Source organism: Ammospiza nelsoni, chromosome 1 (assembly GCF_027579445.1).
Source record: "Ammospiza nelsoni isolate bAmmNel1 chromosome 1, bAmmNel1.pri, whole genome shotgun sequence".
Classification (NCBI taxonomy): domain Eukaryota; kingdom Metazoa; phylum Chordata; class Aves; order Passeriformes; family Passerellidae; genus Ammospiza; species Ammospiza nelsoni.
This window is the reverse complement of record NC_080633.1, coordinates 94,078,110-94,101,213: the sequence shown is the minus strand read 5'-3', so window position 1 is coordinate 94,101,213 and position 23,104 is coordinate 94,078,110. Positions and strand designations below refer to the sequence as shown.

Genomic DNA, 23,104 nt, shown 5'->3' with positions numbered 1-23,104 from the left:
AACTGAGCTGACTGCCCAGCCTTGGCTAAGCCATTCCTGACATTAGGCAGAGAGCTACAATATGATCCAGTTTATTACAACCAGAGTTGGCTTTTGCTGCCAACCTCCCTCCAGCTCTCTCATGGGGAGCTGGCAAAGCCCATCAGGCCATTCCTCCTCCAGCCCTGCTCACAGACTGCCCTTTGCCCTGGTGTAACTGAATGAAGGACAGCATTGGAAACAAAGATGTTGGCAACTTAAGTTCTCATAGACTCTGTGATATGTTTAACGTGCAGCCACCATGATTTGTGAAGTCTCCCAGAGCAAAATTGATTCTGCTCTCAAAAGACTTCACATTTGACTTTAAATTCCAAGTGGGCCTAGTTCTTTCTCTCTGCTTGCTAAAAGGGGCAAGCACATCTTGGAGCCAATGCAACAATCAGTTGCAAAACTAGTGGAGGGGAAAAAAAAAAATCAGTGTGTGTTCTTCCTGATAAATTTTGAGAATCTTTTAGTAAGAAACTCCTCTAGCAACCTTCCTTTCAGAAAATCAGCAGGCAGTGCAAGCTGAGTGAACAAAACAATGACCTCTAAGCTCCTGCTAAGTGAGAAAATAACCATTTTTCCCCCTCCCATTTTGTTAATAGAGTCATCCAGGAACGACACAGCTTCAAAGGGATGGGACAGGCCCCTATCTGATACTAATTCACATCCCAGCCCTCTCTAACAAGCCCGTGCCAGGAGCGCGCGTTCAGGCATTGCTGTGCTCACTTCCGTCCCAGTCTGCTTTCAGCTGATGCTCTGTGCAGGCTGAAATGCCACAGACACAAGCTGTCTATCTCCCAGCTGCTCCCAGCCTAGCTTGCCTGATGAAAACTACCCCAGTTAAGTGGGTTGTCTGGGAGCAGCTTGTCACTGCCACATGTATAGCATCAGGGAAAAAAAAAGTGTCAAACCAGCCATCCCTTTTTTGGAAAAAGCCAATGCTGCTTATAGCTCTCACTCCCTCTTCTCCCAGCAGGAAAGCAAGGTGGCTTCCCCAGACCTTTTCCAGCATTGCACTTTGTGTGGAAGTTATCTTTCAGGCTGTTTGGGTTTAAAAATATCAAAGAGCAAAAGGTAACTCTGCATGGCAGGTAAGCATGCCATGGTGAGCTTTGAGGCCGTGCTTGGTACCACTCATAGCCCAAGTGTTTGCTCTGTGATACAGGTGAATAAAATGGTCATGTGCCTTGAGAGCACAAGGGAAGAAGATGGTCATGTGCCTTGAGAGCACAAGGGAACCTTTTTCACTTACAGATGCTCCTTCACAAACCACACACTCTTCCACTTACAGGTTCCCAAGCATTTAAGAAATATTAATTCTGCAGCAGAAAAACCTCTAAGGTATAACTGTACTGTCATTCTAGAGAGGAGTAGCAACATGCCAAAGCTAAGTGCTCTGTTTCTTGTGCAGGATCCTGGAAAGAAATTCAACATGCTGCTTTTTAAAAACAATACAAAACAAAGAAAACTCCCAAAGCCTACACTTTGTCAAGGAAATGCTGCTTGGATGCCAAAAATTAAACCAGCATCGGGTTATGAATGCTGGGATTGTCAAAGTCCACTTTGCACAAGTGCTTATCTGCACTTGCAAGCAGCACAGACACCATCTTAAGTGACTGTCCTAATCTTCAATTACTAGCTTAGAAAACACTGGATTTATGGGAAAAAAAAGAAACTTTGCTTCCTTTAGACTCCCACTGTGCAACATACATACCCACCCACGCTCATTTAAACGTGGAACAATCTGTCACATTTGCCCATTTTGGTAATAAAGCCAGGGCTCTGAACCCATCCCAGTGGATACCTTTCTGGGTCTGGCCACACAAACCACATCACGTCGTGTCTCTTCCCACTGTGTGAAGACCTCCAAGACAGCTGCGCAACCAGCACAGGAATCTTTCAGGAAATACACCTTCCTCCTGTCTCCTTCCTTAAGCTCTCTGTTTGGGTATGCTCCTGCTTTTGTTTATGCAGGAGAGGGATACTTGTGAAACCTAATTAACCACCGGAGAAGATGATGTTTCTGTTTGGGAGCGTGTTCCCTGCCCCGGGCTCCAGCTGCGTGACAGCAGCTCAAACACGGTAATTAAAATGAGCGCGGCTGAATGCATGGCCAGATTAATGAATGCTGAAATTACACTGGGAATACACTCAGCTCTTCCCAGAGAGACGGATGAAAGGGTGCAAAGGCAGCATGGCCACAAGCACACAATTTCCAGAAAGCGTTTTGAAACTTTGAATGACAGCAAAATGCTCGGCTAACACAGCAATAGAAAGACCAGTCACAGGATTAGGGTGACCTTTTGTAACCAGGGCATTTAAAGGTAAACTGAAGAGCAATACCAGTGTGTAATGGGTTTGCATCAGTCCTTGGGAACGAGCCAGAGGACTGTAAAGGGAACTTAAGAGGGTCTAAGCTCTCCTCTAACCAGTAACACCATAAAAGCCCTCTGGAAATAGAAAGTCAAGACCTAAGGAAACGCCGAGACTTTTTTATGGAAACAGGGCTAAGCACTTCCACGCTCTGTAAGCTAGTTTCATGTCCCTCAGCGAACAACCACGATCAAGATTTTCTTCACAATCACAGCCTAACACCACGCCCGAGACACCCCAAAACAGCACCTCTGCCCTTCTCAAAACCTTGCCGCCGCCGGCGGCAGCTGAGCGGGGTCGGGACCCGCTCCCGTGAGCGCGGCTCTCCAGCCCCGCAGCCCCGGAGCTGCGCCCGGCCACGTCCCCGCTCGGCAGCGCCCCTTTCCTTCCTTCTTTCCTTCCCTCGTTTCTTCCTGCCTTCCCCCGCGGGCTCGGGCCCCGCACCCCGCGGGAGCCCGGCCGGGTACCTGTTGCTGCCGCGGCTCACAGCCCGCTCCGGGACGCCGCTCGCCCGCCGCCGCCCAGCGCTCCTCGGGCACCGCGGTGCCCCATCCCGGGCGGCAGCGCCCGCAGCTGCAAAACTAACAAACACCGAATAATAATTTCTAAAAACAAAAAGGATAAAATTAAAGCTTTAAAATGAAATTAAAAATCTAAAACGAAGAGAAGCGAGGACAGCTCGCCTGCCGTGGCCGCGCACCGCCGCTCTGGCAGGGAGCGGAGCCGCGGCCGGCTTTTCCTTGCGGAGCCGCGGCGGGCGGGAGGCGGGGGCGGAGGAGGCGGCGGAGGCGGTGCCGCTGCCGCCCGCCCCCAGCCCCCAGCCGCGGGCAGTGCGGGGGTGCGGAGCCCCCGGGCCCGGCCCCGCGGGATGCGGCGCTCCGGTGCCTCCGTACCTTTCTGGGAGACGCGGCCGCGCTGCTCTTCCTTTTTTTCGCTCGACGCGTCTGGCCGCTCAGGCCGTTTGTCCCAAAGGCGGAACATGTGCAGAATCCCTCTGACCCTTCGTGCCTGGAATAGGGCAGGGAGCGGGCTGCCGCCGCCTGCCTTCCCCGCGGCCGGTGGACCACTCGCTGCAGCCTCCGCTGCCGTCAGGAGTGTGCATGAAAGCTCTAAATTTGGATGTTGGGCGGGCTGAAGACAGCAGTTAAAGGCGAATATAAATGAAAGAACAATACAATGAATGGACCTTGCGTTTCCTCCTTTTAGCATCTTTTCTGTTACCCCAAGGAAAAAAAGGCTGTATTTTCCCAGAGACTGTGAGCTATTTTCTTCAAATTTAGTGTTCCTTCCAAAATACACAGTCCTATTTACTATCAATATATCTCTCTAGAGGTATGGATCTTGCATATATTTGTTGCCACCCTTAGGACTTCTTAATTTCTCTTTTGTGACTTTAATACTGGACTTCACATCAGCCAACAGAAGTACCAAACACACGTTGTATTTTCTATATGATTTGCTGTTCTTCTGCCAGCATTTAAAGCTGTTGTAGGGTCCTTCAAACAAGCTCTCCCTTGTGCCTCTTAAACAGCTGCAAGTGGTTCTTTTTTGGGGGAGGGAGTAAGGGGCAGGGGGAATCCCTGGCAAATCTATGGGGTTCATAAACAGACACAATTTGCAAGGAGGCTTGAGAAGTCAATGCCGATACCCTCCCCATATCCCTGTATCTTTCGCCATTTGGGTCAGGATAGGTAGAATCACCACTTTGTTTTCATTGAGTACACTGACCTGTCACACAGAGGCTGATATTGTATGAAGAAGTTAAGCAAATGACAAGGAAGACAGAGCTAGGTTTTGCAGAGCATTGTGCAATCCCCAAAACTGTCCCTGAATAAAAAATCCAAGCTGCCAATTCCAGATGACCTATCATCTTAAGTAATTTTTAGCAGGAACAATGAATATGAGTTATTTATATTGTATGCTGAAAATAAATCCTGCAGCCTTAGAAATAGAAATGAGACAAAATTGCTCCAGATTTAGTCAAAGCAGAGAAGCATGCTCTTCACACTGGTGTGGGGACCTCTGGGGTCTAGAGGCCGTTTCCAAGGTTTCTGAGTTCAGATGGACTTTACAGCAATCACGGCTGTGGTATTTCCAGAGGCACCCATTTCTCCACTAGAAAAAGTGTAGGGGCTGGTGCCAACACAGTGTCACTGCTGTAGCTCCAAGGCAAAATTTTAAGGGTGACCTTTCTACATCTCTGACTGAATCAACTGTTCCCCCATTTCATGTGTGTCACACAGGATGTGAACTCTGAGGCAAAGGCAGATGAATCGCTTTCTGGAAAAAGCAGCTGTGCACTTTGGGCTATGGAATGCCAGGGAAAGAGGAGAGGAAATACTTGTGGCAACGCTGAAAGCTATAAATGTCTCATCATGCACACTTAATATGTGTTTGAGTCCATTTCAGCCTTTTAGGGGGTGGCAGCTCTCACTGTGGAAGCCTGGTTATCTGTTAAAGGTTTTCAGTGCCATAGACTAATTGCAACATCCTACTTCAACCTGGAGCTTCCTACATTTCTGGTCAATTGTTACCAATTCCCTCTGGCCTTTTTGATCTTATCTTGCAGAAGATTTTTAGAACTTAAGGTTGCAGATGCAAATTACCTCATTCATATTGCAGCCTCCTCTTTCAAGGAAATATCCTCTATCCTATGCAAATACATGTGGTAGGGATGTATGAGCTGTTTCTCTTGATTTCTCAATATTTAGCATAGCAAATGCAGAAGGGTACTCTCCTCCTCTCCATCACACCAAGACCTACACACACTCCCACTTCTCTGCCCCCAATGCTTGTTGAAACAGCTGGGAGACTGAGTAGGTTGATGGATGCTCTAGATAAAATCTTTGCCCCACTTAGTCCTTCTGGACATGTATTCATCCTGACACACATGCTTTTGAAAGGCTGGGACAGTCATTCCACGTGTGTCTTGTTTTGCTAATTCAGTGGAAATTGCCAGAGAGCTCTGTCTCCCTCCATCATCTGGCAGGAACTGAAGCTGCCATTGTATTGTGGCTGTGATCATGCTACTATGCCTATAAATTATTCACGGTATTGCAGCGTAATCTTCTGTTATGTTAAAAATAGGTCATCATGAGTGTCCCCAGTGAAATTCTAAGTGACAACAGCTGATTTTAGCTTTGTCTTCAGAAAACAGTGACCTTTTCAAAGCAGTAATTGACAATTATGGTCTACTTCTGTCTCTGAGACATCTCCAGTGCACCTTCACAAACATTAATTCTCAGCACTGGTAACCCCACATTATACTTGAGACAATTAAACCAGAGCTACTAAATTACCTGCTGAGCTTTGCCAAAGCACTTTGCTTTCTATTAGCCTTTGCTTCCAGGCCAAAGAGTAAATCAGGATTATCAGAGAAGAGATTATAGTCTGAGAATACCTAAATGCTCTGCTCCTCCCAAGCACTGAAAGCTTCTTGAAAGGGCTGAGCAGGATTTTCTGGCTGATATGCATCAGTTACACATCCCTCTGGGGGGGTGGATATATTGAAAAGTACTTCACTTTTCCTATTGCCACACAGACTCCAGGCCACTGAATCCCCTGAATCAAGAGAGCCAGAGGCTTTCAGGTCCATTTCAGACTAGACAAACCTGGAAAGGGGGAGCACAACCCAGCAGTCTGGACAGAGGTCCAGGGGAAACTCTCTTTTCCCCATAAGATACTGTGCGGGAGGGCTCTGTGTGGAAAAAGTGGGATATTGTTGAAATTTCCCTGCTGGCTGTGGGGGTATGTGTCTGTTATGCAGATACAAAGACTTAGGCCTGGGTGAACTTCATTCACCTGAAAGCAAGGACTGGTGGTGGGTGGCAATGCTCGCTGGGCAGGCCTTGCAGACAGCAATTTGCATGGAGCTGTCTTGTTAGCATGTTCAGAGCAGCAGGAGGCAAAGGATGTGGGGAGATGGTTGGGCAAGACCACAGCTTTGAGCTCTGGATGTCTGAGGTAGATCAGGCCTGCCCTAGCCTTTAAGGAAGACAATTTATACCTGGTTTTTTTCTGATGTAACTTGTCTTTGCTGTGTTTCTGTGTAACTCCCATGCTCAGAAGGGATGCACAAGGCATCTTCATATTGCTGAGGGACACCCAACAGGACATCTCCAGCAGGTATCACACCCAGGGAAGTCTTCTGTGGGAAGACAGGGTGCAAACCTGACTGCTCTTACCTGGGGATCTTGGTCCAAAAATATAGGTAAATTACCATATTTGAGAGTGGGGAACATGGCAGGTGCTGGAACCATCACTTGGGAAAGCTTTTAGGGGAGAAGTAAAAGACAAGACCCTGACCCCTGCTATGAGCGAGATATGAGCTTTAACATTCTGACTGTATGCAAGTTTGCCATTACTCTTTCCAACTATACATATTAAAGTGTAGCCACAATTCTCCTACTTCACCCTGCCCATGCTGTTTTTTGGATTGACTCCATTCCTGTACTTAGACCTTCTCTGTCCAGTTTGTTGCACATTCATTGTCATCCTGTAACACTTCTTGCTCTCTTTCCAGAAGAGTTTGATACCCACTTGTTTTTCTCTCTTCTAACCACTGTGCAACCATTTCCCCCCTTTTACTTCCCATCACTATTTTGCTGCTCCACCCTCAAGTTCCTCATTTCTCATGATGGTGCTTTTGCAAGTCTTTTCACTTGCTGCTCTGGGGCACTGTGGGGAAAAGCTACTAGTGCTGATCTTCTGCAATGATTTGGGAACAAATTCCATTTGGGACTGTTGGCCAGATGCTCAGCACAGCTGGATCTTTGGGAATGACCGAATCATAATGCAGAGGTTGTGTCCTGTGGCGTGGAGGTGAGGACACACTTGGTATGTCAAGGAACAGATATGGATACAGAGGGAGAGGGCCAAGAACAGAGAGGGGAGTCACCTTTAGCTTTTGGTGTACTACAGAGAGAACACTTTCTCTAGGTAATCCTTCTTTTACCTGTTCTTTGTCTCACCTGGATGCATTTGTGGTGGTCTGAGATAGCTGCCTTCAGATCAAGAACACCTCCCACAATGGCCTGTGCATCTGGCAGCATTTGATGTTTGGGAGGTGTATGCACAAGCATACATCCTACCTATCCTCACATATATAACTTGGGGAGCAGCACGAAGGAGCCATCAATTGCATTTTTTTCCCCAGAACCTGTTTCAAAATCAGCACTGATGCCTCTTCTGGGCAGGTTTTATGTGGCAATGTTCATGCAGGGTTGGAGGGAGCAGCACATTCCAGTTTCTCAGACTGCTTAGCAACCAGGGCTGGCTGAGCTGCTCTTACGTGCACACCAAGTCTGTGGATGGTGTGTCTAGTACGGCAGCTCTATCCTTAATTTTCCCCTGTCTTTTGTTTTTGAAAATCATTCCTTGTTTTCTAGTTAAGGCACTTGAAAAAATGCTGTAAACTAATTTTTGCTTTCCCGGACAGCTGGAAGTCAGCTATACTATGAGATGATCAAAGCTATTATAGGGGGGATTGGAGACCTGGAGAGACAGGTGTGACACTATCAGCCTGCTTTTTGGGAGTATGACTGCAGGACAGTGTCATCCATGCTGCTGGTAATGGGCTGGCTTGAAGTCCTGCTGCTGGACAGCCATGAAACCAACCTGCCCAGAGGAGTGCAGGCAATGGAACACATTGCTTTCCATGGGTCTGCAGCATGTGAGATTCCTGCTCAGGGCTACCTGTCTCAGTACAACCAACATGCTTAAGATCAAGAAGACCCCGTTAGACCATTTCCAGGAACAGTTTCAGCTTTGTAGACAGAAAGTCAATACGTTCCTAGCTTTCTTGCTGGGATCCTCTTGAATCATTGGGTAATCTCTTATGCCTCTTGTTTCTTGGCTCTCAAATGCCCAGAACAGTCTCCCTGCCACAACCTTCACCATCCATCATGACAGCAGGATGAGATTCTGAATCTGTTTGGGGCTCTCTTAGGAACTTTGCCCATCTCTTCCCATGTTATCAAGCAGTAATACCTGCTTCTGAAATTTGCTGCTGACATCAGGACTACAGTTAAAATGTGACCCCAGCCCATGTTCACCTCCATACTCCCCTTGCACCCTCACCTGCATTTGAGAAACACATTTTGGGTAAGCTCTAAAGCACAGAGGAGGAGAAAACCTTTCTTTATACATGCACAGGCACTCTGGTTCTTCTCCACTCCGTGATATGAAGCAGACAATTGGCCTGGAAGGACCAAGGATTATATATTATATTATATGTATTATATGGGGCGAGACACTATAGGACATGTTAGCAAACATCAAAGGTATCCTCAGTCCATGACTGAAAGAGCAAGTCAAGAGTACCCAGGACTTTTGCCTGTGTTGCTACGACCCTCAGCAGCAGCATAGAGACGGGCCCTGCCTTCCTACTGCTCTGTGAGCCCCACAGGTCATGGCAAGAAGGGGAGGAGCTGCAGGGATGATGAGCATGGTCTGGGGAAAATGATGGTCAGGTAGAAGGAGGCTGCAAAGGCTGGGGTGGAAGCAGCAAGCAAAGGAGCAAATAATGCCAGACATTTAAAAATCTAGTTCCATGTATGAATTCTGCAGTGCTGCATGCAGGTCTTCCTGCATGTCCCTAACAAGGCAGTTTCATAACAGAAACCCAGAAGGAGTCCTCAGGTGCAAAGGCTCCAAGCAATTTCCATCCTTACTTACGTTAGTGTAACACCAGAGCTGCCTTGTAATCATTCCCAGAAAAACTGCAGTACAGTGACCTGTTGAGGTCCTTGGTGCAGAGACCGTGTTCCTCTTTCCTTCTTGTGAGCCAAAATTCTGCACAGAGGACTGCAGCTTTGAGAAATTATTTTCATTTCTTCCCTGCCTCCAAGATACCACCACTTCCCTCTTTTCCTCCCCAGCGCATATTTCTGTGGCTTAAATATAGCAAACACAAAACAAGTGCAGCACACACAGAATGCCATTCGGGGGAGCGCAGTGAACATGCTGCCTCTGTAATGTAATGAGCCCCAAGTGCATCTGCCAAATATTTGGACTGAGATTCCAAGGGAGGGAGGGTGGTCTGTAGCACAGAGAAGCTCTGACCAAACCCTCAGACCAGCACCCCCAGGCATCTCTTGGGGGGATACATGTTCCTTGTTGGTCCAGCCTGCCTTCACCTGGAGGTGATTGACCATTCACAGCAGTTATTTCCTCTAGGAACAGTGAAGAGCAGCTTTGTGTGAGTGGATTTAAAATTCATAAAGAATAAGTAAAGCAAATAAGAAGTGTTTCTTTAGGGGTGTGTTCTGGCTTTGTGGCTGAGGTTAAATGACAGCAGTGAAACCATGCCAGTTTTTGAACATCTGACCCTGTGTACTATTTTCAGTGCAGTGATTTTTGAAGTGATTAATGACAACAACTTGGCACTACTCAGAGGCTGGTGTTGCTGATTAAGCTAACTCTTCCTTGGCTCACAACAGGCATCAGGAATGGAGTGGGCAGGAAGCTCCCCAGAGTGACAGAGGAGGCAGAGCACATCAGGACGTCCTGAGCTGCCTGTGTTTCAAGGGGGAAATTAGAAAAAAAAACTACTGACATCCAACTCCACAGCTGAGCTCAGCAGTGCTGGACTGCTCTGCTCCTCCTGTGGCTTTCTTTTTCTTTAAGAATATTTTGTATGGATTCTTTTCAACATTCCCACCCCTCTCAATAAAAAAAAATAAAATAAAGAGCCTCGCTTGTTAAGTGTGCACTGGGATTGCTATGTGGCATTCCTAGCATCTGTTTGGAGGAGGATCTCAAAGATGCTGTCTGGTTTCAAATCTATCTACATCTATAAAGTATCTCTCTTCTCCAAGACCCTCAAGAAAAGGAAATCTGTTAGTTCAGAGTGAAGGCAGTGAGCAGGACTCCAAAACTTACAGGAGCTCTCAGGTGGCAAACTGCACTTCTACCCAGTCACAACCAACTGCTAAAAAGAGCACAGTACCTTATAGACAATATCCACGTTCACAACTGAGCTCTTCCAATGCTCTGAGCTACCATGAAATGAGAAGGATGTGAACAAAGCTCCAGTTATGCCATGGAGCCTGAATGCTGGCCGGCCTTGTTAGCTACTGGCATCTTAATCACAAATTTGAGAAAACTGTAGGGCTCATGTGTGAGATTTTATAATCTCATCTCCCTGAGGTCCTGCAGGAGTCCTTGAAAATTTAATGACTATGTTAATGACATATATTGAATATATTCACAGAGCTTTTAGCCATTCTGCCAAGCCCCTCAGAGAGGCTGTCCCTCTCTCTTCTGCCACAGGTGACTGTGACATCCCTCCAGGGAACCTCCTGGATACCACTCAGCTGCTGCCATACCTGAACCACAGGTGCACTCCCTGGGGAGTGAGGAGGGAAGGGGGCTTTTCACCCTGGTGTTACACAGCATGAAGAGAGGATCAGTTGCACAAAAGCTCATCATTGCAGGTCACTTCCCCTAGGGCTGGGCACAGGGAGGGCAGGAAGGCAGGGCTAGCCTGGGAGCAAGCTGTTCCTGTGATGAAAGGGGAGCTTTTGCAAGCCCTTGTGTGCACTGTTATAGTCACCTCAGAGAGCTCTGTCTGAGTTTTTGGGGAAGTTTTGGGGTTTCCTTCCCAGGGTGGTCATTTCACATGGGATTTTGGGCTGGAGCATTTATTTTGCTGGACAATTTTGAGTGTCTTTTCTTTTCTGTGGAATGGATTGTGGTTAATTTAGGCAGGCTCACACAATGCCGTGACATGGGCAGTAAATCCAGGGCAGGGCTCTGGTTAGTGAAGCTGCAGGAGCAGCCTGGGTGCTGAGCTCCCCCATCACAGTGCAACAGAGCAGCAGCAAGTGCAGGCAGTTTTCCCAGTGGGGCATGACTAAAGGCATCACTGTGCACTGAGGAAACCTAGCCCAGGCCCATGTGGGCATTACCTTACATACTGGATCCTGCTTAGAGGCAAAGCTCAAGTAAATATCACTTTAATGGTAAGCAGCTCCTGCAGGGCTTCCTCCTTGAACCTGCTATCACAACGATGAGTCTGCCCCACTGCTGCAGTGGATCTGCCTCCTGTTGCCCTGTGGGTGGGAATGCTGGGCTCTGGACCCTGACAGGCACCAGCCACACTTGTGCCCACAGCTGCCAGGCTAGCACCAGGGGACTGCCATGGTCAGCAAAAGAGCCCAGGTCTGCCAGCAGGGAAGGATCCCTATTTCCATGCCCTGAACTGGCACCTGGAGGGGCTTCTTGTTTCCACCCTTGCTCTCCCTCCTTCTTGAACACACTCATTATTGACTAAGAGGAACATAAAGTAACCAGTTTAAGGAGCTAGAACATTAAATCTCAGAGAAGGCTGGAATAGAGGTCATTGAAACTGCCCCAGTTTGGGTGCAGCCAGATGTATTTATCCACTGTGTTTATCTCTTCAGACAAGGGCTGGTCACAGCAGGCTTTTCCCCAAAATACCATTTTTTTTCTTTCTCTCCATGGCTTCATATCTTTCTACTTTACTTCTTGTCTTCCAAGCTTTTTATCAATTATTAGAACTCAAGTTATCATTTCCAAGCTCTGCATCTCTGAACTTTCCAACTCCCAGACTACCTGCAATTAAACTAGAGAAAGCCAATGCCAGCCCCCATTAAGTTATGCAGATTGAAGCTTTTTATGCTCAGGACTTCCATAGCACTTTTGCTTCAACGGTTTTCCAGTTGCCAAAGACACAGGAATATCAGGGACTCTTTCACAGCATAAACCCCTGCTTCAAACCATTTCCCTGCTCCTGGATGCCAGATCAACAACACACTGCTTAAAATTCTGTGTGGCCAGACAACACCCCTCACTCCCACAAGCAATGCTGAGATATAGGAGAGATCCTACTATTGGGATGGGAAATCTTCCCACCATCAACTTTTTAGGGCCTCTGTGACATTGTCAAGTGCTTGACTACTCTCTCCCTCTCTCTCCCCCCTCCATCCATACACACAGACTGTTTTCACTGCTCGCCTTTTAACTCTGCACTTCCTGACCCGCTTGTTTTGTGCCTGTCACACCCATGGCGCACCGACTGCAAGGCTTTGGTTCAGCATCCAGGCAGGCGGAAGCTCATTTCACAGGCGGCTGAGCCGTGCCTCGAATTATTAAAGGGGTGAAGTTGTTTACGCCACCCACTCGTGTTGGCCAAGACACATTTATTTTGTGAATTTAATGACGGGACTGAGCGACAAAAAGCTCGTGTTTCTTGGAACTTTGTAAAGATGCTCTGTAAAACCAGGAGGGGGAAAATGTGTGGAAAAAAAAGGCAGCTTTGCTGCAGCCTTTGGTGTGACACTTGTTTTGCAAGCTTAGAAGGTGCCCCAAGCACACCTGATCAGTGGTTTCTCTCTGGCTTGTACATACCTTCCTCTTTTCTCTGAGGGCTGGTTAAATGCCACTTGTTTATTTGGCCTGGATTTTCCCCTCACTGTTGTTATTATTAGTGATCTAGAAATATCATCAACAGATATGAACCAAAAAAGCTGCCTTCCAGAAATGGAGAAGGAAGCACTGAAAAGATCAAAAGTTTTAATTAAAAAAATCAGGAGAAAACAAAGCAGAAAGGGTCTCTCATTTCAATCTTTTTTTTAATTTTTTTTTTTTTTTAATTTGGGGGATCATGGGCTCAAACTTTTCTGCTTCATATATGGAGTGCAATGCCCTGTTAAAAATAATCCTCCAGCTGCCCAGGACAGCTGGAAGTTCCAGAGCACTGCGGGTGGGTCAGTGTGGGGGCGCCTGGGGTGGGGTGGGCGTCTCACACAGACTCCTCTGACCACAAAAAGCTCTCGCCCCTGTCTGCATAACTGAGTCCACCCATGGACCACAACCAGAATGAAGCAGCTGTGAGAAGCAGGTGAGTGGAGCATTCAGTGTAAACAGGAATAACAAAAATGCTCCATAAGGCAGCACCCTTTTTTCCTTGCCATCCTTGTCCTGTGTGTTAAAATAGGTCTGATCATGCTCTGCAGAAAGGTGCTTCAATCTGAGTTTTCAGGCCAAATATCTCACGACAATCCATCTATCTGGATGAAGCAGATACTGTTGCCTTGGTGATGGGACTTCTCATCCTCTGGGCTGCAGCAAGTACAGCACTCACTTTCTCCAGGAATGTGAGATAAGCCAAAAGGACAAGTAGGGCTGCTGGGACCTGTAAATGTTTTCAGGACACTGATCTGCAGTCTCCCAGCAGTCAGGAAGAAGAAGCTCCCATGCTTGATACATTGCAAGGCTGTTCATCCTTACAACAGCCTCCTGAAGTATTGGGAACCGGTATGCTGGATAAAAAGCAGCCGTGTCAAACTCTCTGGGATGAAAACATAGGAAAAAAATTATCTCTGTATATCCCTGAGGTGGGCCTCTGCTGGAATACCATACTGATATGAACACATGAGAATCATTAGAAAACAATTCTCCTGAAGTTACACCCCTTTGATGTACTCTGTGGGGAGGGGTCATACCTGAGGGGTCTCACCAAAGCAGGGCCAGATACAGAATGGAAAGAAAACTGGTCCCATGGGTCACAGACAAGCTGTGCCATGGATGGCCCCATGTGACATTTGACAAGCCACTGCAGTTGTATGTCCAAGAAAAGCACAGTGTCTAGTATTGCTTCAGGGAAAGAGAAAAGTTGCTTAACATGAATTGCTGCTGAATAAAGAGTCTCAACTATAAGTTAATATCCAAGGCTTTATCCTCAGTTTTCTCTAACATCTCTAACTTCACTATGTGCAGGCAGTGCACATAATCATGTACAGCAGCTACCTTTCATTTCAGCTAAGCCTCAGAGCTGGTCCCAAACCCCAGAACTAAAGCTCTTTTCTCTCCTGTAAAGGACAGGCAGGCTTTACAAGGATGCAAAGGCATCTGCTGCATTTTTGAAGTGCACCTTAAACATTTGATGCAGTTCTGTTCTCACAGGAGCCTTGATGGGCAGCAGTGCTGGAATGTATCTGTATGCCAGAAGGAGCATGTCAGTCCTGGGCAAGGAAAGGGCCCTGGGACTCTGACTCTGCGCAGTGCACCATCTAAAATGGGGCTCTGGTCTACTGAACTGGAGCACACCCTTAATAAATGTAATGAAAAAGACAGTGTTGGTTTCTCTACTCCATTATTTGGAAACACTGATAGGATTTTGTGTGGGCTTTGACCTGACAGGGAGGTTATGGTTACCCCATGTACAACCAGAGGGTATACATAGGAAGTGGGAAATGGAGGTGTGAGGAGAGGTCAGTGTAGAGCAGCTGCATGAAAAGATCTGCAATAAATCACAGCTTAATTTCTACTTTTCCTGTGCATTCTCAGCGTGGATAGGGTGCTAACAAAATATTTGGACCTAATTCTCGAAGGAATACCAAGCAAGTTTGCCAACAACACTAAATTGAGAGGAGCTGTTGACTCCCTTAAGGGCAGACAGGCCCTGCAGAGAGACCCTGACAAATCAGAGGAGTGGGCAATCACCAACTGTAAGAAGTTCAACAAGGGCAAGTGCTGGATTCTGGACCCTGGAGGGGGCAACCCTGGTTGTGTGTATAGACTAGAGAACAAGAGGCTGGAGAGAAGCACTGTGTGGGAAGGAACCTGGTTGATGGCAAACTGAACCTGAGTCAGCAGTGCCCTGGCAGCCAGGAGGGCCAGGGGTGTCCTGGGGGGCATCAGGCACAGCATCACCAGCCAGGAAAGGGAGGGGATTGTCCTGCTCTGCTCTGAGCTGGGGCAGCCTCACCTCCAGTACTGGGGACAGTTCTGGGTGCCACCATATAAAAAAGATATTAAACTGTTGGAGAGTTTCCAAAGGAGGACTATGAAGATGGTGAAGGGCCTTGAGGGGAAGCCATGTGAGGAGCACCTGAGGTCACTTGTTCTATTCAGCCTGGAGAAAAGAAGACTGAAGGGAGACCTCATTGCAGTCACAACTTCCTTGTGAGGGAAAGAGGAGGGCCAGACACTGATCTCTTCTCTGTGGTGATAAGTGACAGAACCCAAGGAAACTGCATGAAGTAGAGTCAGGAGAGGTTTAGGCAGGATATCAAGAAAAGGTTCTTCACCCAGAAGGTGGTTGGGCACTGGAACAGGCTCCCCAGGGAAGTGGTCACAGCACCAGCCTGACAGGGTTCAAGAAGCATTTGAACAATGCTCTTGGGCACTTGAGTCATACTCAAGGTATGACTCTTGGAGCTGTCATGTACAGGGCCAGGAGCTGAACTCGATGATCCTGATGGATCCCTTCCAACTCAGCATATCCTATGATTCTGTGATGTGCTGGCCATGTTTGCTGACTGCTTGCAAATTCTGCTCATGGATGTGTCTGCTTGATCCAGGAGCTCCTGCTGTGCTGAGCCTCTGCTCCCAGCCAGAGGCTGTGCTGGTGCAGTGGCATCACAGCTCTGTGTGAGCCCTCAGCTCTCCTCCCAGGGAAACCAGGGTCTGCCAAGAGAAGTGACTTGTGCTCAAATGCCCCTCACTCTCTGGGCTTGGCTCCTCATCTTAGACAGAGCCAGGGGAAATCCACACCATCACTGCAGGCTGCAGTGAGGAGGGGAAGCCTAGTGCTAGTGGAAGGGATTTCTTTTTAATGAAATATAACTTCAGAATCCCAGGCACTTGGAGTCACTAAAAATTAAACAGTATTTTGCCCAAAGTGGGTATTTGACCTAACAAAATTGTAAAAGTAACTGAAGGCACTTGCTTTGAGTTAACAGAGTGAGTAGGGCTTAAAAGGAATTAAACATATCACTCCTTGTGCTTTCAAAAGGCTAAAATAATTTATTTTTTAAACTTTTCCACATTACAGCTGTGCCCTGTTCAACACTGACCACATTGCAGAGGAGAGGGAGTTCTTCACTGAACATAAGCACAGTCACTTGCAAAATCTCTGCAAAACCTCTGCAAAACCTCTGAAGGAGAGAGCACCATGTCAATGCAAGGCACTGTTATTACAAAACAAGGGAAAGAGCAAACAAAGATTCTTTGAGGTTGAACATTTTGAAGCTTTGAATGCCTGTTGCATTTTTGTGAGGATAGTTCTAGCCTATTTTGTCACATCCAGCTTTGTGACTTGCAATTTCAAGGTATAATAAGGAAAAGCAATGCCTACTGAAGGACAAGTAAAAACTGTGGCATTATGGATTATGCTGAAGAAAACCCAGAAGTTTTCAACAAATGTTTTGGTTTGCCTGTGGGAAAACATCAGTGCCATCTGACAGTCTATATCAATGGTAAAATATTTCCCCCTTGATCTTTCCCAGAAGACAGTTTAAAACTGTAATTTTGAGAAGAGTTATCCTAGGAACTTCTTGTTGACATTTCAGAAAACTTGCAACACCACAGTAATTCCAGGGAGCTGTAAATAATGTTGTGTTACTAATAATGTGATAGGCTGGCAGTGGTCTTGGCCTTGTTAAGGAATAGCTGATGTTGAAGTCATATAAGCAAAATTAAAGGAGATGGAGTACAATCAGTGGCAATCATTAGGATTTTAGAGAAAATAATTGTATTGATAGTGTATTCAGACTTTAGTAAGAAACAGAATTTGGTACTGCATGAGATCTTTACACACATAACCCAGCTGAGAAATCATCAAAGATGCCAGTTTCTAAAGAGGACATACAAAGATTGGTTCTCCTCCATGGGACTGAACTATTTTTATGTCAGTGATCTGAAAGGGAACTTTAAACAGTGATTGACTGAGTATGGCACAGATGGCACAATGTCTGGAGAAGTGGAAAACAGGCTACTTGAGGAAGTGAGGTGAATAATCTGGTTTTAGTATGGGCATAGCTGGGAGCAAGGGAGATAAGCCATCCTGACAGGATAACATCGACTTTGTCCTGAGAAATTTGAATCTGAAAGACTTGAGGATTAAAGAGAAAAATCTGAGAAGAGCAAACCCTCATGTGATGCTGCAACCTGAAAGGACTTCAGCAGATCCTTGAACTGATCCTGATATATTATATATATACTTAAGAAGTATGAGTAAACACATCATGTAACTTCTGGATTTGTCCCTGGTCTGACAGTTTTGGAGCACTGGGCTCCATGGTGGTGTCCACATCTCTCCAAGGGACTGGTCTCAAGAACCATGAAAATGCTTAACAGATTAAAACTTTATAAGGCAACAGTCATTGATAACAGTCTGCTTGGCAAAAGATGAGAGTGGTCTGAATATTGCCTGTAGAGAGTTATATGAGATTTTTATATGCACAAGCAATAGTGAGATCTTGGCTCTCCTGGACAGGAGGGAAACTAACTCCAAAAAAGTAGAGACAGATCAGTGCTAGAAGATTTAAAATGTAGCTGTCTTTAACTGTGATGGTAGCTAAGCCTTGGGATGAGTTAAAAAGGTGGACAGAGATTTGCCATTATCACTTTCCAAATCAAGGTGGATGTGGAAAATAATAAAAAATAGGTCAAGCCCTAAGAGCTGAGGTCTGCACTGAGCTGGGAGTTCAGTGCCTGACAAGTGCCTCCATCTGGCCCGAAAATCTGCGACTGAGTTTTGGCTGTGACTAAATTTTGGCTGGCGCCTGAGGCTGCAGCGGAGCGGGGCGGGGCTGCCCTGGGACCCAAACGGGCCCCGCTGCTCCCGCCCGGATCCCGCCCAGCCCCAGGGAGCGCTCCGGGTTGTCCGGGGTCAGCAGCGCTCCAGAAATAGCAGCCAGAAAGTTAATGCTTCCTTGCTAACCCATTCAAGAGCGAGGAGAGGGGACTGAAGGGGAAGTCTAGCACTGTGCCTGTGTTGTTTGAGCTCTCCAGCTGGCAGGTTTGGGAGCCAACAATCCCTGTGTCTGAGAGAGCAGCTGGGATACAACTGTTCCCAGTTACACGTAGGTGAGTTGAAGAGGATGTCACCAACTCATAGACTCGAAGGATATCTTAGGTGGGTGGGACCTCAGAAAATCATCTATTCCAACCTCCTGCTCCAAGAAGGGTCATGGAAAGGTTTTTAAAATGTTCCTGCCTTTGAAAAAGCAGAGCCTCCTCTAGCTGTTTCTGGATCAGCCCTGCCAGAAACAACTTAGCTGAGAGGCTGGAACAGATTTTTGAAGTGGTGTATCATTCCCTTCAGATAACACAATATATATGTCGACTAACCTGCCCACATTTCTCTCCTTCCCTTCCAAATTTCTGATCAAGAACATGAGCTAAAGGTTTCAGAAACAGCAAAGAAGCTTAAAAACCCACTGGCTCTTCAGAGCAATTGCAAATGTCCATATCAAGTCAGAGCACGTGGATGATTATCCTGGGAAGCAGCATCCACTTGTGTTGAATGCAGGATGCAGCAAATGCAATGGGGTACTTTCAGTGCCAGTTGATTTGCCCACTGGCATGAGGTGTTTCCTGGACTACTAGGATTTCTTCCACAATGCAAATGCACTGACCTCTCCTGTCAGCAAATTCATTGCCCTTCTGAGCCCAGACTGGGATACAGGGTGAGAAGTGGTGGCATGGAGACGTGAGAAATGTATTTGAGTACAGAGAGAACATCATTGAGACTGCTTTCTTTTCTGAGCTGATGCCTTTCACTGGGGCTCAGATAACTTGATTTGGCACTATTCACTGCTAAGTTTTCCATACCAACCGCAGCTGAGCTTTGTTTAAATGAGGTTTGCTGAAGCTGTGCTGAAAGTGAGTTTAAAGGTTCACAGTCTTTGGAGTGGATCCAGGCAGCCCTTTGTGCCTTCAACTCCCTTAGAAACTGTGGAGGGCTGGGGGCCGGGAGAAGATTTGCATGAGCAAATTCTCCCCCTGGCTCAAGTGTAAAGGGGAGCAGTGAACAACGGCAGAAATTGAACACCATGGGCCAGATTCTTCCTCCTCCTCCTCTGGGCCCTCTTATCTGTGTTTCTGCTATTTTGACTTGATAGTACTCAATATACATGTAAACGATGGTACAGAATGCAAGCAACAGGAATCAAGCACGAGCAGAAGCAGTTTTAGGATAAGAAGTTATGACACTGGCTTTGTATCTCAGGTTGTGGCAGTTGGAGAGAAGGATGCTAATTCTGCTCAGTTAATTTAAGTAGCAAGTCACCCTTAGCCCCATAAAGAGCTGCTACCACTTTAACCACAGCTGCACCTGTGCTGTTGAATGCCCAATGTGCTACTTTGCACAGTGCAGCCACTGTAGAGAATACACTGGGTGTCCCCCCGGCTTTCTTCTGCAGTAACTTCCTAGAAGCTGCTGAACCAGTGTGAAAGTATTTTTATTGTATCTATGGTCCCTTTGTTCTCCATTCTCTAAGGAGAAAAAGAGTCTGGTCACCCTGTGACCTTGAAGCCCACAGACAACTTCAGATTTACACAAGAAATACCACCCAGGCTAGTAACTGGTCTCTAGTCTGAGTAGGAGAAGGATTAGTTTAATAAAAGATTACTTTACCTTCCCCAAAGGAATCATCTTCTTCTCTGAGTGCAGTCAAATCTTCTTGGGAGTTCTGCATTGTGGTAAGGACACAGCTCAGGGCGCAGCCAGAGCCGAGTGCTTGAACCTGTTCCTGTGCTACAGCTCGACTGTTTCCTTTCACCAGTTTCCTAAATATTTTGGGGGTAACAGCTTCCGCATCTGCACTTACGAAAACTATCTCATTCATAGAAATGACGCCTCCTGTTTTTACAGCCTTTGAGATGAGCTTTGAGGTGGGGTGTCTTCACTGCTGAGAAAGAAGTTGATTTTGAGAGCAGAGGAAGCAGGACAAGCTTGAAAGGCACCCTGCCCTGTTGCTGAGTGCCATAGCTGCGCAGCAGCAGCAGCTCTGTCAGCCCGGGGTGTTAAAAGTTTTGCATATGAATCGGAATGTTTTCTGGTGGCAGAGGTAGAGCCGGGGAACAGCTCACCCTGCTTGGACTGCAGAGCAACTCCTCCCTTTCACCCCAGGGACAGTGTGAGAGGAGGAAACCCCCAGGCTCTTTCACTGTCCTGTGTTGATGGAACTAATTTTTCTTTTAGCATGGTGGCAGTGACATCATTTTCTCACCCACGCTGGGGTGGCCCATAGCAATGGACACATGGACAAGCTGGAAACCATAGGTGATGGCAGTTGTCCCATGGGCAGATGCCTTGGCAGGGACATGATTCTCACAGTCACACTCATCCGAGTCACAGTCTGTGGTGCACTACCAAACCTAGGGAGCTTCCTGATCATCTGGTGTACAACAGAACACCACCAAAGTAAAACTTGCTGTCTGCCAACAATGGGCATATTATTTGAGTATCCCTGTCACTCCTAATTCGGCATCATACTGGTCTGTCCTGTCACTGTGCTTCTTGAATTTTATATAACAAGTTGACTCCTTTGTGTCAGGTCCCTCAGTTTAGGAGAGGACCTTACCTACTAACTAATTTGCTCTAAACTTGTACAAAAACACATTTGGCCTTTAGGTAGTGTCTGAGCCTTGCACAGCCCTGCTGTCTCAGCAGTCCCCTCAGGGATATGTCTGTCCACTGTGGGGCCTAGCACAGGCAGCTCTGCTATCAGAAGTTAGAATGCTATGACAGTAAACCTGAGCTGAGCACCAATTTCTCAGTCTAGTAACTGCACGTGTCACCACACCCTTGGAAGCGAGACTGCCGGCACAGCAGCTTCCGTGCTCACTGCAGCTTTCGGCCGATGAGTCACAGATATAATGATCTCCTCTCTAGTTGTTATGTTGGGATTTTTTAAAGCTCTCCCAGTGGGTGTCTGCAGGCCCTGCACAACTTGAACTAAAGATGGGACAAGTCCATTTGAAGCACCTGATTTCACCCTAGCCCAGTCCATGTCTATTAGCAAATCCTATGGCAGCACTTTGGCCATCACAGGAAGGTGTAAAGACCCTTCCCAGCTCAGGCACAGCTTTCCTTTGGGTGCAGGGTCCCTGGAAAGTGGTGCTGCATCCCATCTGCTCATGCTTCCCCCTCGCTGTCACATCAGGGATCTTGGTTGCACAACCTGTGAGTTGCTGCCTTGCCAGGGTTGGGAAGCTGTGTTTTCCTAGGTGGCTGTGGTTGAAGCCAAGAGCATCCCAGGACTGGTTTTTAGTGGGGCATTGTGGTTTGCCCACTGTGTTCTTCCTCTGCCACAGCGGCAAGATTCCTTAAGGAACTCCGTTCCCAACAGGCCCCCCTCAAACTTGGCTTTGTTTTAAAATTATATTTGTTCAAATCCCTGCAGACATGACAGCTTAGTCCAATGGGCAAGAGAAGAGGACTTGTTTCTGGCCCTGCTGGACAGCCTTGGGGAAGCCACTCCTCCTTTCCAGACATCCTCCCTCAGTCTTTTTCTTGCTCTGTTTATTGAAATGATTTTTTCAGGCAAGGAGCAACTCTGATTAGATGATACTCAACGAAAGCATCACTCTGCTTCAGTACAGCTCTCCTGCCATGGTGCTGAGTAGATGGAGAAAGTGATGAAAGGAGAGAAACACCATTATTGGGTGATGAGGGGAAGCAGAGAATTAGAGGGAATCAATGAGAGAGAGGTATGAAAACAGGAATAGTAAGGGACATGAAAGCTGCAGAGGAGAAGCATCAGTCTGGAGGGAAGGGATGCTGGCACAGGAGGCTGGGACCTCTCCTGGCACTGCCTCTCAGGGTCAGGGCTGGGAACCCCCGAGCTTGCAGAGGCTGGTGGGGCCAGCATGTGAAATGACTGCTGGGGGTCAGGGAAAGGAGAAGCGCTGAAGGAAAGACACCCACAAGGTGTATCTTGTCTTAAAGCTTCCTGGCAAGGCCTACTGCTGGCAATGGGCAGCCCTGCCCATGGTTTCCCTGAAACAGCAGGAAATGGTTGGCAGAAATCTTAAGCCCTTGTAAAGTCAATGGTTAACCTGCCCCAGGGTGCTGTGGAGCCTGAGGACTGGGGCCAGAAGAGGCTTCTGCTCTCTTGAGGGAGGTTTCTGGGCTTGACTAGAATAAGTTGCAAGATGAATGATGCTACAAATACAGATATGAATACTCAAATCAGAAAGACAGCCCAGCAAGAAGAATCACAGAGCAAATATTGCAGCTCGGACTCTCCTGTGTTGTCCTGCAATTGGAGGTCATTTGTAACTTGGGCATGGGAAATTTTAGCCATTTGCTGCTTCCTTCAGAAATGAGAAGGAGCAAGCCACACTGTCCTGGTTATTGTGGCAGCTCCCTTTTATGCTGCATTTCCCTGGGACTTAAAGCTATTTCCTTACCCACTGTTTTCAGTCAGCCTCTCCGGATGCCTGTTACCTTGACAGCCCTTTTTTCTTTTATTTTCAGGAATTAAAAGGCATCAAAAGCTGTTCTCTCTCCCGAAAACAACTGTCACCAGAATTAACACACCAGTCGGGCTAGTGATGAATGGTAATGACTCAGCCTCCATTGCAGATGCACAAAGAGGAGTTGCTTTGATTCCTTCCCGTTTGCCACATCGTCCCTTGACAGCAGCCTCACCTGCACTGCTCGCAGCATGTGATGCTCCTCCAGAGACCTGTTCCCCAGGGGAGCACAGTGCCCTTTCCCTTGAGACAGGATAAATTAGCACAGACAAAAGCAGTCCACCTCACATGGATGCCCAGGTTTCCCTTCCCCCTGCTCCATCTTTGCCTTTGGGGCAGCAGGATTTTGGCCTGACAGTTTGTCTTTGCTGCTTACTGATCTCAACTATCAGCCTAACAAAGTGACTTCCTCCCTGCTTTGTTTTGTAGCATATCTGGGGTTTTTCCCTTCTGTACCTACAAGAAGTATTTT

General features: G+C 47.1%; 1 protein-coding gene across 5 annotated transcripts in view; it reads right to left on the bottom strand.

The window, feature by feature from the left end:
- The window catches only part of RIPOR2 (RHO family interacting cell polarization regulator 2), a 68,820-nt gene extending 48,900 nt beyond the window's left edge, over positions 1-19,920 (bottom strand). Inside the window, exon 1 of one of the 5 annotated variants that reach the window (XM_059473510.1) lies at positions 19,787-19,920. In XM_059473510.1, the coding sequence (XP_059329493.1) occupies positions 19,787-19,847 (61 nt within the window). In that variant the 5' untranslated portion in view covers positions 19,848-19,920. Of the gene's footprint in view, positions 1-2,864; positions 3,096-3,290; positions 3,371-19,786 lie in introns of those variants that run through there. The other 4 variants (XM_059473481.1, XM_059473520.1, XM_059473489.1 and 1 more) reach the window with 4 other exon arrangements.
- Between the last annotated feature and the right edge of the window lie 3,184 nt (positions 19,921-23,104).